This window comes from Haliotis cracherodii, unplaced genomic scaffold (genome assembly GCF_022045235.1).
Source record: "Haliotis cracherodii isolate W230 unplaced genomic scaffold, xgHalCrac1.p SCAF_24, whole genome shotgun sequence".
Lineage (NCBI taxonomy): Eukaryota > Metazoa > Mollusca > Gastropoda > Lepetellida > Haliotidae > Haliotis > Haliotis cracherodii.
In genome coordinates this window covers 7,224,601-7,241,556 of record NW_027266280.1, presented here as the reverse complement: position 1 = coordinate 7,241,556, position 16,956 = coordinate 7,224,601, and the positions used below count along the sequence as shown (strand labels likewise).

The 16,956-nt window shown below is 40.4% G+C and overlaps 1 protein-coding gene across 2 annotated transcripts in view; it reads left to right on the top strand.

Annotated features, from left to right (window-relative positions):
• LOC139472276 (glycoprotein 3-alpha-L-fucosyltransferase A-like) overlaps nt 1–16,265 on the top strand; it is a 28,053-nt gene extending 11,788 nt beyond the window's left edge. The window contains exon 2 of one of the 2 annotated variants that reach the window (XM_071254687.1): nt 14,985–16,265. In XM_071254687.1, the coding sequence (XP_071110788.1) occupies nt 14,985–16,265 (1,281 nt within the window). Of the gene's footprint in view, nt 1–2,220; nt 5,807–14,984 lie in introns of those variants that run through there. The other variant, XM_071254688.1, reaches the window with a different exon arrangement.
• The last annotated feature ends 691 nt before the right edge of the window (nt 16,266–16,956 follow it).

Here is a 16,956-nt window from a genome sequence, read left to right as displayed (position 1 = left end):
CAATCATCCACTCGATTACCCATTTAGTCAATCATTCCCTCATCCACTCGATTACTCACTCACTCAGTCACCCACTCCATAACTCACTCAACCATCCGCTCGATTACTTACCCACTCAATCACCCGCTCGATTACTCACTCACTCAATCATCCAATCACTCACTCAATCACCCACTCGATTACCCATTTAATCAATCATCCACTCGATTACTCATTCACTCAGTCATCCACTCCATAACTCACTCAACCATCCGCTCACCCACTCAACCATCCACTCGATTACTTACCAACTCAATCACCCGCTCGATTACTCACTCACTCAATCATGCATCCTCTCGATCACTCCTTCACTCAATCGTCCACTCGATTACTCACTCACTTAATCATCCACACGATTACTCACTCAATCATCCACTCGATTACTCACACACTCAATCATTCATTCTCTTGATTACTCACTCATGCAATCATCAACTCGATTACTCACTCACTCAATCACCAACTCGATAACTCATTCCTCAATCATCCACTCGATTACTCACTCACTCGATTACTCACTCACTTAATCATGCATCCTCTCGATCACTCACTCACTCAGTCGTCCATTCGATTACTCACTCACTTAATCATCCACTCGATTACTCACCCAATCATCCACTCGATTACTCAAACACTCAATCATGCATTCTCTTGATTACCCACTCATGCAGTCATCAACTCGATTACTCACTCACTCAATCATCAACTCGATAACTCATTCCTCAATCATCCACTCGATTACTCATTCACTCAATCATCCACTCGATTACTCACTCAATCAATCATCCACTCGATTACTCACTCAATCAATCATCCACTCGATTACTCACTCAATCAATCATCCACTCGATTACTCACTCACTCAATCATCCACTCGATTACTCACCCAATCACCCGCTCGATTACTCACTCACTCAATCATGCATCCTCTCGATCACTCACTCACTCAATCCTCCACTCGATTACTCACTCACTTAATCATCCACTCGATTACTCACCCAATCATCCACTAGATTACTCACACACTAAATCATGCATTCTCTTGATTACTCACTCATGCAGTCATCAACTCGAATACTCACTCACTCAATCATCAACTCGATAACTCATTCCTCAATCATCCACTCGATTACTCATTCACTCAATCATCCACTCGATTACTCACTAAATCAATCATCCACTCGATTACTCACTCAATCAATCATCCACTCGATTACTCACTAAATCATGCATCCTCTCGATTACTCACTCACTCAATCATCCACTCGATTATTCACCCAATCACCAGCTCGATTACTCACTCACTCAATCATGCATCCTCTCGATCACTCACTCACTCAATCCTCCACTCGATTACTCACTCACTTAATCATCCGCTCGATTACTCACCCAATCATCCACTCGATTACTCACACACTAAATCATGCATTCTCTTGATTACTCACTCATGCAGTCATCAACTCGAATACTCACTCACTCAATCATCAACTCGATAACTCATTCCTCAATCATCCACTCGATTACTCATTCACTCAATCATCCACTCGATTACTCACTAAATCAATCATCCACTCGATTACTCACTCAATCAATCATCCACTCGATTACTCACTAAATCATGCATCCTCTCGATTACTCACTCACTCAATCATCCACTCGATTATTCACCCAATCACCAGCTCGATTACTCACTCACTCAATCATGCATCCTCTCGATCACTCACTCACTCAATCCTCCACTCGATTACTCACTCACTTAATCATCCACTCGATTACTCACCCAATCATCCACTCGATTACTCACACACTAAATCATGCATTCTCTTGATTACTCACTCATGCAGTCATCAACTCGAATACTCACTCACTCAATCATCAACTCGATAACCCATTCCTCAATCATCCACTCGATTACTCATTCACTCAATCATCCACTCGATTACTCACTAAATCAATCATCCACTCGATTACTCACTAAATCAATCATCCACTCGATTACTCACTCACTCAATCACCCACTCGATTACTTACTCAATTAATCATCCACTCGATTACTCACTCACTTAATCATCCAATCAATCACTCAATCATCCACTCGATTTGTTCACACACTACACCAGGACGCATTCACTAACACAGTGTCCTGTCCACTGAATTGACTGAGATTGCTTTACATTTCAGACACAGCTTGTACACCCCTGTCGTGTACTGGGACGAGGCGCCGTGACACGCTTGACCCTTCTTGTCGGAGTGGGTGTTCTGGTTTTGCTTCTATTCCATCAGTCAAATGATTCTTTTGTAGATAAACTAGATATAACAACTCCTAAACCTATAACCACCACGACATTGAAGCCACGGGTGATGTTACCAGGTGGCGTGAAAGATGAATCAGAGTTGTTCAAAGTTGATTATGAATATGAATATGGAATACCGAATTATGCACTGGTCGTTGAGAAGGTCAAGAAAGTAGTATACAAACCAATCAAGGTATCCACAAAGTTAAAATCTTTTAAAAAGCGACCCTTGAAGAGACTTGCATGGTTAAATAATCCAACCTGGATGAACGTGAAAGAATACAATGATTTCTCGATGTGTGCAGTCAGCGACTGTGTTATGTCCCTCAATAGAAGCGATGTACCCACGGCCGACGTTGTCTTGGTTCATATCGACTTACTGAAGGACGATGTCGCACCAAATAATAACCCAGACCAGATCTGGGTGTTCTACACAGCCGAGACAATTTACCAGTTTTATAACCCCCGAGCCATCCAACGGGCGGACTGGATAGGAAGATTCAACTGGACATTATCCTTCCGGATGGATTCTGACGTCGTCTCTACGTACTCCAGACTCACCCTCAAAGACGGCTTCGTCGACACCGCTAACTACACCGACATCGTCCTCAGGAAGACCAGGTCTGTGCTGTGGTTCGTCAGTCACTGTGACACTCAGAGTAAACGGAAGGAATATGTTGAGGAACTGAGGAAGTACATAGATGTGGATATATACGGTCATTGTGGCAATCTGACATGTAAAGGACAACAGTGTGATGTTTTGTGGAATAAGTACTGGTTCTATTTGTCTTTTGAAAACTCAATGTGCAAGGATTACGTAACCGAAAAGTTTTACAACACATTTTACAAAAGAATCGTTCCAGTAGTTCGAGGGGGTGCAGACTACCGAACTCTGTTCCCCCCAGACTTGTACATCAACACAGCAGATTTCCCCAGTCCCAGAGCTCTGGCAGAACATCTCAAGGCTCTGCAGCAAGACCTACCTGGCTATACTAAGATCCTCAGGAACATGGCTAAGTACAAGCCTGGCGGGAACTTTGTGAAAGGTATCCCATTTATATGTGACATGTGTGCTAAGTTACATCAGCCTCTAGTGAGAAAAACATACCAGAATATATACAAATGGTGGACTGAGGGGATTTGTTATGATCCCGAGGACTACTAGAGTCGAAATTCGTCTTCCACGTCCTGGCACTCTCGCATTTATTACAGTAAGGAAATGCTGACTCAGCATTAGTCTTCCATGAACCAACAGTACCATGAATTGATTGTTAGTCAACCTGGAGGAGAGTCTTGTGTGTCACGTCAATAACGTAGATGAATATCCAGATATCTAAACCAGTATTTGCCTTTGAACCTACAAATTTGTGATCTGATGTGTGTCTCAGAATACGTGTATGGATTCCAGATATATGGATATATATGGATACACAGTTACATAATATTAAGAGTGTGTGCTATGCCAATACATGTAACAGTGGAAATGAACTGATGAATGATGCTTTCCCCAATTGCTTGTCTGTAATCATGACATAAATATGTGTTAATGTTTCACGATGAACGCCTTGCTGTCTAGCTTATCAGATGAGCAGCGTCCCTTGTTGGATCTCGACATGTGTATATACACGCCCAGCTGAATGTTATGACATACATGTATTTGGATTGTGGTGTGTGTGTGTGTGTGAGGAAATGCAACGCCTTGCTGTCTAGCTTATCAGATGAGCAGCGTCCCTTGTTGGGTCTCGACATGCGGATATACCACCAGCTGAATGTTATGATATACATGTATTTGGATTGTGCTGTGTGTGTGATGAAATGCAATGCCTGGCTGTCTAGCTTAACAGAGACGAAAACAATCTGGTTGAGTTTTGATCATTAAGTTGTACAAGTGGATATAACACCAGCTGAGTGTTATAAGACTGTGTATATAAGGACATACAACACCTTACTGACATGCAATATAGTAATCTATATTACGGAAAATATGTTCAGTTGTACCGCACAGTTATGTCGGCAGTTATACCTACCTACAGTATGTGACAATATGAGTAGCTACACCACACGTACACCGACAATTGGTGCAGATATTGTCATACCGAGTATATGTGCAGTTATACCTACCGACAATATGTGCAGTTATACCATACCGACAATATGTGCAGTTCTACCATACCGACAATATGTGCAGCTACATCACGTGTACACTGACAATTAGTGCACTTATACCACACCGACAATATCTACAGTTAATATGTGCAGTTATAAACAACTGGCATTATATACCTCACGACTCTGCACGACACCATGCTGACAATATGTATAGCTATACCACTCTAACAACATGTGTAGATATACCACACGACACCATGCTGACAATATGTATAGCTATACCACTCTAACAACATGTGCAGATATACCACAGGACACCATGCTGACAATATGTATAGCTATACCACTCTAACAACATGTGCAGATATACCACAGGACACCATGCTGACAATATGTATAGCTATACCACTCTAACAACATGTGTAGATATACCACACGACACCATGCTGACAATATGTATAGCTATACCACTCTAACATTATGTGCAGATATACCACACGACACCATGCTGACAATATGTATAGCTATACCACTCTAACATTATGTGCAGATATACCACACGACACCATGCTGACAATATGTATAGCTATACCACTCTAACATTATGTGCAGATATACCACAGGACATCATGCTGACAATATGTATAGCTATACCACTCTAACAATATGTGCAGATATACCACAGGACACCATGTTGACAATATGTATAGCTATACCACTCTAACAACATGTGCAGATATACCACACGACACCATGCTGGATATATGTGCAGATGTACCACACAGCACCATGCTGACAATATGTGCAGATATACCACACGACACCATGCTGACAATATGTATAGCTATACCACTCTAACAATATGTGCAGATATACCACACGACACCATACTGACAATATGTATAGCTATACCACTCTAACAACATGTGCACATGTACCACACAGCACCATGCTGACAATATGTATAGCTATACCACTCTAACAACATGTGTAGATATACCACACAGCACCATGCTGACAATATGTGTAGATATACCACACAGCACCATGCTGACAACATGTGTAGATATACCACGCACCACTCCGACAACATGTGTAGTTATTACATACCGACAAATTATGTGATTATACCATATCGACAACATGAGCAGATATGTCAATCTGGATCTTTCTGTTCATTTAAATATAGGATATGTCTATTCTACACATTATCAAGCATGTAAAGTATGCCATTGGTATAGGCGAGCTGAATGGGTTTAACAGTTGGAAATAAATGTATGGTATCAAACAGATTTGTATCAGTCGTGGTCATTGATATATTATTGAAGTTACGGTGATAGCAGTTTGTTATTATGTTGGGTAATAAAGACAATGGAGAACAATTCAATCGACTTTACTATTTATTTTATGTTATGTTTAAGTGAGAATGTTATTGAGACATGTGATAATTGTATCGCTTTCTATTGATGGTCATACTGATCTCTGACATATAGTAAATATAGAATACTAAAAGAGCTCCCGTGTAATACCAGTTTTATGAAACGAGTGAATAGTTCTGGTATCTGACTCGCTTTCGCTCGTCAGATACCACAACTATTTACAAGATTCATAAAATTGGTTTTACACGGGAGCGAGTTCAGTATTTTATTTATTACTTGCCATTTATAACGTTTTATTAAAATTATGCTGTTGAGTGTGTATAGGCTGACACCTACACGACCCACGACATAATCCAATTGAGTCCAACATAATAATACTTCAAACACGTCAAAAGTTGAAACGTATGAATTTAATACCATACAACGGTCTACCTTCAGAATTCAGGCGTCCGTGCCACAAATCTATCGTAGCTCTAAGGTTATCGCAACTCACATACTTCAACTTAGACCAACGACTGTCGTTGCGCTACAGTACGATCGTCTTGTGGAACGGGGCCTTGCACCTCAAAGTTTACAATCACGTCACAGTACCCGATGACTTTATTTGTGGAATTTTGTTGCAAGATCCATCGACGAAACCTTGCCATGTGACGTCAGCATAGCAACACGTTTGCTGGGGTCTTCGAGTGTGCATAAGCTCCTCTCAGTGATCTATCATCTCCACCCGCAATGCCGTTGAATAAGCCAAGGGATGTGGAGAGCTTTCAATATTTGTTCGTGAAACGTGTTCCGAGAGTACATGAGCACGCGATTTGGTATTACACAATGTGTAATACAGCTGTATGTTTGTTAAACGGGTGATCTCTTCACGGGCAAGAAACACAATTATGATTCTCAATATAGCTGTCATATCCGGCCGAACTTTGACTTCACACATTGTTGTCATGTTGGGAACTGAGTCTTTTGTCACTCAGCCAAATCTCTAAAACTGATCTCTTAATACCAGAACAATATAATGCAGTACATCTTTGCAGAACAGCAGTATCAACCAATCTACACCAACCGACTGTACGCACTATATTATGTGTATAAGGATATACAAGTGATCATACTTGACTGAAAATATTATCAGTTATACCACGCTGAAAATATGTGCAGTCATACCACAACGACTGTATGTGCAAATATACCAAGGTGACAATATGTGCAGTCATACCACAACGACTGTATGTGCAAATATACCAAGGTGACAATATGTGCAGTTATACCACACCTACTGTATGTGCAAATATACCAAGGTGACAATATGTGCAGTCATACCACACCTACTGTATGTGCAAATATACCAAGGTGACAATATGTGCAGTCATACCACAACGACTGTATGTGCAAATATACCAAGGTGACAATATGTGCAGTCATACCACACCGACTGAATGTGCAAATATACCAAGGTGACAATATGTGCAGTAAAACCACACCGACTGTATGTGCAAATATATCAAGGTAACAATATGCGCAGTTATACTACACCAATAATATTTGCATTCATACAAAAAAACCTTACTGCTATGGGGTATATTATTTAGACATGTAACAACTGTCTCTCTTTCTATTGATAGTCATACTGTTCTCTGAAACACAGTAAAACACCATTATGATTCTCAGTATAGCTGTCATATCTGCCAAACTGCTTCACACATTGTTGCCATGTGGGGAACAGAGTCTTTGACCACTCAGCTATCTAACCTCTTAAACTGATCTTTAAATACCTAAACAAATACATTGTAGTACATCAGTGCAGAACAGCGGTGTCAACCAATCTACACTAATAAACTGATACTGAATAAAAAGCGACCAAAAACATTTTCCTGATCAGAAAACATCTCTCCATAAAGCAGAGTCCATTCTAGGCGTACACCATGAGCATGTGTTAATGAATCACAATCACACAGTTATTATACCAGGTGTTCACGAAAGGTGGGCTGTCCTCGCCCCGACGTTTGTGCCGGTCACAAAGGCAAGTCATATGTTAACTTGTTAAACACGAGAACATATAGTACAAGTCAAAATAGGAAATTCCAATTGACATCATTTTTGTCACCGATGCGTCAAAGTTAAAGAACATAAGTTACTTTAAAGCTCTATGTAAAACAACGATTTTGTTGTGTACAATCAATACCTGGCTGTCATGTAACACGCTGTGTTTTGCTATGTTGCTGACACCCTCAAATTGTCCACAAACACTCAAAACTTCCAATCATCCAAATGTGATAATTGACAAAGTATGTTCACTTGAAAAAAATGTTCACCTGACCAAGCACGGGAACATATGGTACAAATGAAAACAGGGAATTGCATCGGATATCGTTTACGTCATTGTCCTCCACATGTCTATCATAAAACCCTTTGAAGCCTTGCATGTTGTAACCCTGATCAAACAACTTTTGTTCAAGAGTTGTATAAAGCTCGTAAATCTTCGTTGAAAGAGCATGCTCGATTGTGCCTCAATAGTTTGAAATGCAGACACCACAAGCTCGAGCTGCTGGAATATTGCTCGACATAAGGGAAAGTTGACTATTGGAAAGTTGAAGTCATCCCTCTTGTCATACTGTCTTGTGGAGAGTGTTTTGTCATTCTGAATCTTTATGCATAGACCTAAATATGAAACAGATGAAGCGGCCTCACTGGTCTGCTTTATTTGTAGTTCAGGTGAATAAATCAGGGGACGGGAATTGGCTATTTGAAAACTATTGAACAATATAAAGTCTTCGATATACATGTACCTGGAGCTTTAGTTTTAAACGGATGATCTTCAGTGATCATCGAACTGAAAAGCTTATTTCTGATATGAGAATAATTTAACACATTACCCTTGCATGTTTCTATTTGACCGATGTTGGTGGTTGTCAACGTGTGTTGAAATTTGAATGTATAAATGTAATGCTTTGAACCAGATTATAACTTCCTTATCACTTCAACAGTTTGGTATTCAATTCTCAGCGTTTTGATTTTTTTCAGGCGAACCTACCATCCCTCAATAATCTGCCAGATTTGTTTTCAATTTCAGATGTCCGAGTTTCAGTCCTGCGCGCAGCCCATTGGCTTGCTTCAGATTCGTCTCTCCGCATTCTGCTTGGTCAGGATTGAGGGCTTTATTGTACAACCAGTGGCAGTTTTGTCACGTAAAATTTATAATTATTGGGAAAACTGGCGTCTTCATTTCATTTTAGATTGCCAGCCGTTTATTGTATACACAATAGGAATGTTTAAGCCATTAACTGCTTTGAGGTGTCACGTGTCAACATCAATCATATCACCATTAATAAAGTTTATATTTTACTTTCAAAGGATTTCAAAAAAAAGGTGAGGGATCGTGAATTACTTTGATATGCCATACACATTTAACGAAACTCAGTCTTTGCTACAACGAAATATCAACAAAGGTATTCATAGTCCTTAACTAATATATTTTGTTCATTATAAACAGAAGTCCTATTTAAATGTACTTTAAAATAGCACGATATGAAGAGTATATGTTAGAAGCAACTACGCTTGGCCGAAGAGGCGACTAACGGGATCGGGTTGTCTGGCTCGGTGATTTGGTTGATGTATGTCATCATATCCCAACTGCGTAGATCAATGCTCATGATGTCAATCTCGGGATTGTCTGGTCCAGATTCGATTATTTAGAGACCGCCGTCATATGGCTGGAATATTGCTGAGTGTGGCATTAAATAACAAACAAACAAACAAACAAAGTATATGTCAGATTACTGTGATTGTTCTGATTGCTTTGATTACTGAGATTATTCGTGTTAATCTTATGCTAATTTTTCAGATTATCCTGATTACTCTGATTCGCATGAATATCCTGTCCTACTCAACACACATGTTTTGGTTTTAATGCCATTATGCCTTGCATGTTCCGCTGCTGCAACGCGGATTCTAGCATTATATAGACATAATAGCTTGCATATTAGTCTGCTGCAACACGGAATCTAGTATGTTATAGACATAATACCTTGCATGTACCTCTCGTCCAACACAGAATCTAGTATGTTATAGACATAATGATTTGCATGTTCCTCCGCTGCGACCACAAAATCTGGCATTTGATAGACATAAAGTATATCCCTTGTATGGTCGTCGGCTCTAACACGGAATCTAGTGTCATATCGACATAATGGCTTGCATCGTCTTCAGCTCCAACACAGAAACTAGTGTCATATAGACATAATGGCTTGCATCGTCTTCAGCTCCAACACAGAAACTAGTGTCATATAGACATAATGGCTTGCATCGTCTTCAGCTCCAACACAGAAACTAGTGTCATATAGACATAATGGCTTGCATCGTCTTCAGCTCCAACACAGAAACTAGTGTCATATAGACATAATGGCTTGCATCGCCTTCAGCTCCAACACAGAATCTAGTGTCATATAGACATAACGGCTTGCATCGTCTTCAGCTCCAACACAGAAACTAGTGTCATATAGACATAATGGCTTGCATCGTCTTCAGCTCCAACACAGAATCTTGCATTATTTAGACCTACAGCTTATGCCTTGCATGGTCCTCGGCTCTAACGTGGAATCTAGTATTGTGTAGACATGGTGTATATGCCGCGCATGTTTCTTTGCTACAAGACCGCCTCCGTGGTCTAGAGGTAGAGCGTCCGCCCGGAGTACTAAAAGACGTTAAAAAATGGTACTTGTTGTGACCCTGTCTGGTGCTCGGTATTAAGGGGCTAAGACAAGGACTGGTCGGCACGGAGTCAGTATACTGTGTCTGAGTAGGGTATTCATGTTAAACTGCGGCTGTATCTCAATTGGCTAGCACTATAAATCGGCATCAGTCCGGACTAGTACAAGCAGCCACACATTCACGTGCATGCACGTCGCTATATAAGTGCAATAATCATGGACGCGACGTAAAACCCAATTTCACCTCACCTCACCTCTTTGCTACAACACAGAATCTAATTTTCTATAGACGTAATTCCTTGCATGTTCTTCTGCTCAAACACGGGATCTAGTATTGTGTAGACTTAATGCCTTGCTTGTTGCTATGCTGTAACACGGGATCTAGTGTTATGTAGACTTAATGCCTTGCTTGTTGTTCTGCTGTAACACGGGATCTAGTACCATGTAGACTTAATGCCTTGCTTGTTGCTATGCTGTAACACGGGATCTAGTACTATGTAGACTTAATGCCTTGCTTGTTGCTATGCTGTAACACTGAATCTAGTACTATGTAGACTTAATGCCTTGCTTGTTGTTCTGCTGTAACACGGGATCTAGTACTATGTAGACTTAATGCCTTGCTTGTTGTTCTGCTGTAACACGGAATCTAGTACTATGTAGGCTTAATGTCTTGCTTGTTGCTATGCTGTAACACGGAATCTAGTGTTATGTAGACTTAATGCCTTGCTTGTTGCTATGCTGTAACACGGAATCTAGTACCATGTAGATTTAATGCCTTGCTTGTTGTTCTGCTGTAACACGGAATCTAGTACTATGTACACTTAATGCCTTGCTTGTTGCTATGCTGTAACACTGAATCTAGTACTATGTAGACTTAATGCCTTGCTTGTTGTTCTGCTGTAACACGGGATCTAGTACTATGTACACTTAATGCCTTGCTTGTTGTTCTGCTGTAACACGGAATCTAGTACTATGTAGACTTAATGCCTTGCTTGTTGCTATGCTGTAACACGGAATCTAGTACTATGTAGACTTAATGCCTTGCTTGTTGTTCTGCTGTAACACGGAATCTAGTGCCATGTAGACTTAATGCCTTGCATGTTACTCTGCTCAATGACAGAATCTAGCAGTACATTGACATGATGTATATGCCTTGCATGTTACTCTGCTCAATGACAGAATCTAGCAGTACATTGCGATGATGTATATTCCTTGCATGTTACTCTGCTCAATGACAGAATCTAGCATGGTGGTCAGAATGTCTTGCATGGTAGTCTCCTTCAAACACGTAATCTATTATAGTATAGATTTAGTGCCTTGCAAGATAGTCTGCTCCAACATTGAATCTTGTATTATATAGACGTAATGGCTTGCACGTTTCTCTGCTCCAACGCGAAATCTAGTATTCTATAGTCAGAATGCCTTGCATGTTAGTCTCCTTCAAACACGGAATCTATTATAGTATAGACTTAGTGCCTTGCAAGATAGTCTGCTCCAACATTGAATCTTGTATTATACAGACGTAATGGCTTGCACGTAAATCGACCGCCTCCGTTGTCTGGTGGACAGAGCCTGGAGGGCGGAAGATCGTGGATTCGATCCCCGGCCGCGTCATATCAAAAGATGTTAAACGGAGGTACTTGTTTTTATCCTGCCTGGCGGTCGGCATCAAGGGGCTTAAAACTAGGACTGGTCAGTATACTGTGTCTGACAGGGGTATTCGTGTTCATCTGCGGCATGATATCGCAATGGGCTAGCACTATAAACTCGGCATTGGTCCAGACCAGTACAAGCAGCCAGGCAGGCACGCACGCACACGTGCTTGCACGTCGATATACAAGTGCAGTAACTTTGAACGCGACCCCATGTCACCTCACCTCACAATCTTGTTGTTGGCCACAACAACGCACATTGCACGAGGACAGACATTACGTACACATGGCACCATGCATGCTACTCTGCGCTTTACTGGGACACTTGACCCATGTATTAATGACGTCATTCATGCCGCTATGTTATTTGGTGGTGGTTCCTGAAATTTGAATTATTGTAGGACATTTAGGGAAACTGATTTTTGTCTCTGATGATACTCAATTTTAAAGCATTAATTGCCTTGTTTGCAAATTTCAAATTCAGGAAAGTTTCTGATTTAGTGATTCCTGGTTTTGAAACGGTTCAAAGCAATATCAAAGCTGTTTGTCTGCAATGCACGGTGAAATACAAGGTAATGGGTAAGGTAACAGGATACGATAGCTCATGCTTGTTATTCTGATCTGCATAAGGTATTGGTATATGATTAAGCAATGCACATTATTCTGATCTGCATAAGATATTGGTACACGATTAAGCCATGCTTGTTATTCTGATCTGCATCAGGTATTGGTATACGATTAAGCCATGCTTGTTATTCTGATCTGCATAAGATATTGGTATACGATTAAGCCATGCTTGTTATTCCGATCTGCATAAGGTATTGGTATACGATTAAGCAATACTTGCTGTTCTGATCTGCATAAGGTATTTGTATACGATTAAGCTATGCTTGTTATACTGATTTACATAAGGTATGGGTATACGATTAAGCAATGCATGTTATTCTGATCTGCATAAGGTAATGGTATACGATTAAGCAATGCTTGTTATTCTGATCTGCATAAGGTATTGGTATACGATGAAGCAATGCATGTTATTCTGATGTGCATAAGGTATTGGTATACGATTAAGCTATGCTTGTTATACTGATTTACATAAGGTATGGGTATACGATTAAGCCATGCATGTTATTCTGATTTGCATAAGGTATTGGTATACGATTAAGCAATGCATGTTATTCTGATCTGCACAAGGTATTGGTATACGATTAAGCAATGCTTGTTATACTGATTTGCATAAGGTATTGGTATACGATTAAGCAATGCTTGTTATTCTGATCTGCATAAGGTAATGGTATACTATTAAGCCATGCTTGTTATTCTGATCTGCATAAGGTATTGGTGTACGATTAAGTTATGCTTGTTATTCTGATCTGCATAAGGTATTGGTATACGATTAAGCAATGCTTGTTATTCTGATCTGCATAAGGTATTGGTATACGATTAAGCAATGCTTGTTATTCTGATCTGCATAAGGTAATGGTATACGATTAATATATGCTTGTTATTCTGATCTGCATAAGGTATTGGTATACGATGAAGGTATGGATGTTTTTCTGATCTGCATAAGGTATTGGTATACGATTAAGCCTCGCTATTTTCATCTGCATAAGGTATGGGTATACGATTAAGCCATGCTTGTTATACTGATTTGCATAAGGTAATGGTATACGAGTAAGCAATGCTTGCTATTCTGATCTGCATAAGGTAATGGTATATGATTAAGCAATGCTTGTTATTCTGATCTGCATAAGGTAATGGTATATGATTAAGCAATGCTTGTTATTCTAATCTGCATACGGTAATGGTATACGATTAAGCCATGCTTGTTATTCTGATCTGCATAAGGTATTAGTATACGATTAAGCCATGCTTGTTATTCTGATCTGCATAAAGTAATGGTATATGGTTAAGCAATGCTTGTTATTCTACTCTCTATGCATGCACATGGAAAATACCCAGCACCACCCGTGTTATATCTCCTGAAGTTTTGGAAACATTTACATATGCCATTGATCACAGGTTTCTCAATGTCTAAGAGACCACAGTACCTGAGGAGTAATTGGTAAAGCAGCACGTATGGAACCAAGGACTGCCTTACAACCAGGGGAAGCAACTGAATGTTACTCAAACAACTACGACTATGGAACAGTTACAAAACGTGTCAATGGATATTCGATATTGGGTTCTGTATTTTAAAATGAGCATTTAACCTTGTGAAAAATAATCTAAAGTATTTTCGTGAGAAACTTAATACAGGATACGATTTTTTAAAATAAATATTTTATAGAGAAAAATGTCACTGATAAGAACACCGGATTCTTTCATATTACTGCAGTTATTATGTAACGCCCGACAACCGGATTCCTTCATATTACTACTGTAGATATGTCATGCCATGCCATGCCAGTTTAACTATTCTAATATGAGAAAATCCTGTGTTCTTTAACTCTTTTTGAGAAGGAAGTGGTGCTTATTTTGTTTCCAGGTGTATGTATAAAACTATGCGTGTTGCCTCTGGTACTGTACAAATGACCTTACTGTAATAAAACAAAGTTCTGTAAAGTATCAAATAGTTGGTGAATGCCACAATTATGTGAGCAATCTGCAAAAGCCTTCCATCCGTGAATGTTAACTGCTTCGAACAAAACTTATAACCGAAACTAATCGTGAGATTTTGGACTTTCTCTGTAATGTCGTTCACTGCTTTGCTATTGGTGTAATATTGTTCTGATATCATTTTCATGCAATATAAATCCTGCCCACTCACTGTCCATTGAAATGAATTAATGTTCTACATTTCAGACACTGCTTGTACACCCTCTTGTGAGACGTGGGGCGGCGGTACGATTTGTCCTGCTTGTCTGTGTCGGATTGGTGGTTGTGCGACTGTTGAATCAATCAAACCATGTCACCCTCGTCAACAAAACGGAAATAACCCGCCCTAAAACTAAAGCTGCTACGACATTAAAGCCAAGGGTGGTGTTACCAGGAGGTGTGAAGGATGAATCAGAGTTATTCAAAGTGCATCATGAATCTGAATGGGGGATACCGAATTATGCACTGGTCGTTGAGAAGGTCAAGAAAGTAGTCTACAAACCGATCAAGGCCCCCACAAAGGTAGAATCTGTTAAAAAGCGCCCCTTGAAGAGATTTGCCTGGCTGAATACTCCCACGTGGATGGTTGGGGAGGTGTACACCGACTTCTCTCAGTGTGCAGTCAGCGACTGTGTTATGTCCCTCAACAGAAGCGATGTACCTACGGCCGACGTTGTCTTGGTTCATATCGACTTACTGAAGGACACTGACGTTCCAAATAACAACCCAGACCAGATCTGGGCTTTCTACACAGCCGAGATTATGTACCAGTTCGTGAATCCCAGACCCATCCAACGGGCGGACTGGATAGGAAGGTTCAACTGGACTGTATCCTTCCGACTCGACTCCGATGCTATTTCAACGTACTCCAGACTCATCCTGAAGGACGGCTTTGTCGACACCGCTAACTACACCGACATCGTCTTCAGGAAGACCAGGTCTGTGCTGTGGTTCGTCAGTCACTGTGACACTCAGAGTAAACGGGAGGAATATGTTGAGGAACTGAGAAAGTACATAGATGTGGATATATACGGTCAATGTGGCAAATTGACGTGTGAGGAACCGCAATGTAAGGATTTGTGGGGTAAATATTTTTTCTATTTATCGTTCGAAAACTCATTGTGCAAGGATTACGTAACCGAAAAGTTTTTCAACACATTTAATAAACAAATAGTTCCAGTGGTTCGAGGGGGTGCAGACTACCGTACCCTGTTCCCCCCAGACTTGTACATCAACACAGCAGATTTCCCCAGTCCCAGAGCTCTGGCAGAACATCTCAAGGCTCTGCAGCACGACCTACCTGGCTATACTAAGATCCTCAGGAATATGGCTAAGTACGACCAAGGTGGGAACTTCTTGAAGGGTATCCCGTACATATGTGAAATGTGTGCTAAGATAAACAAGCCCTTGGTAAGGAAACGATATACAAACATTTACCGATGGTGGACTGAGGGAATTTGCTTTGAACCGAAGGATATCTCGAAGTAGGACTTCAATGAAACTACAAAAACGGAACTGGATCCGATGACTTGGATTCGAACATTCACTACCTCAGCAAAGCTTTTTCAAAAAGTAGACATGTGGAGGACATTTCAAAATTTGACTCATCCGTGACAGAAATTATTTCCCTATTTTCACTAGTACCATGCGTCCCCGTGATTCTTCCTGTGTACAATTGACTTGCCTTTGCATGTGTTTGTGCCACCAGTAGGCAGCATTCGCTCATGTTTTCGCGAACACCTTGTGACAGCACTATTTGACAATGATTAAAACCACGCTTTTCATATGGTGCTTTTAGTGAAGAATCCTAATGATCATGGAAATTGTCTTTTGTCGCGTTCTATTCGGTACTCCTACATATTTTATCCACCGAAAAGGAGAAAGGTTACCTGGTATGTTAAAATATAATCTTTTTGTGCAATAAAGACAGTAATTAACTTAACGTGACTATTATTCTGTTGCTTAGTACAATTTTTATGGTGAACAGTATTTCCGTCATATCGTGTGTCAGCATGAGTGACTGGGTGAGTGAGTACTGTTTTATGCTGCTTTTAGCAATATTCTCGTAATATGACGGGATACAAAATTGGGTTTCGCACATTGTACCCATGTGGGGAATCGAACCGGGGTCTTCGGCGTAACCTCAAGCCTACCCCACCGCCCTTGTATGACGTGGGAG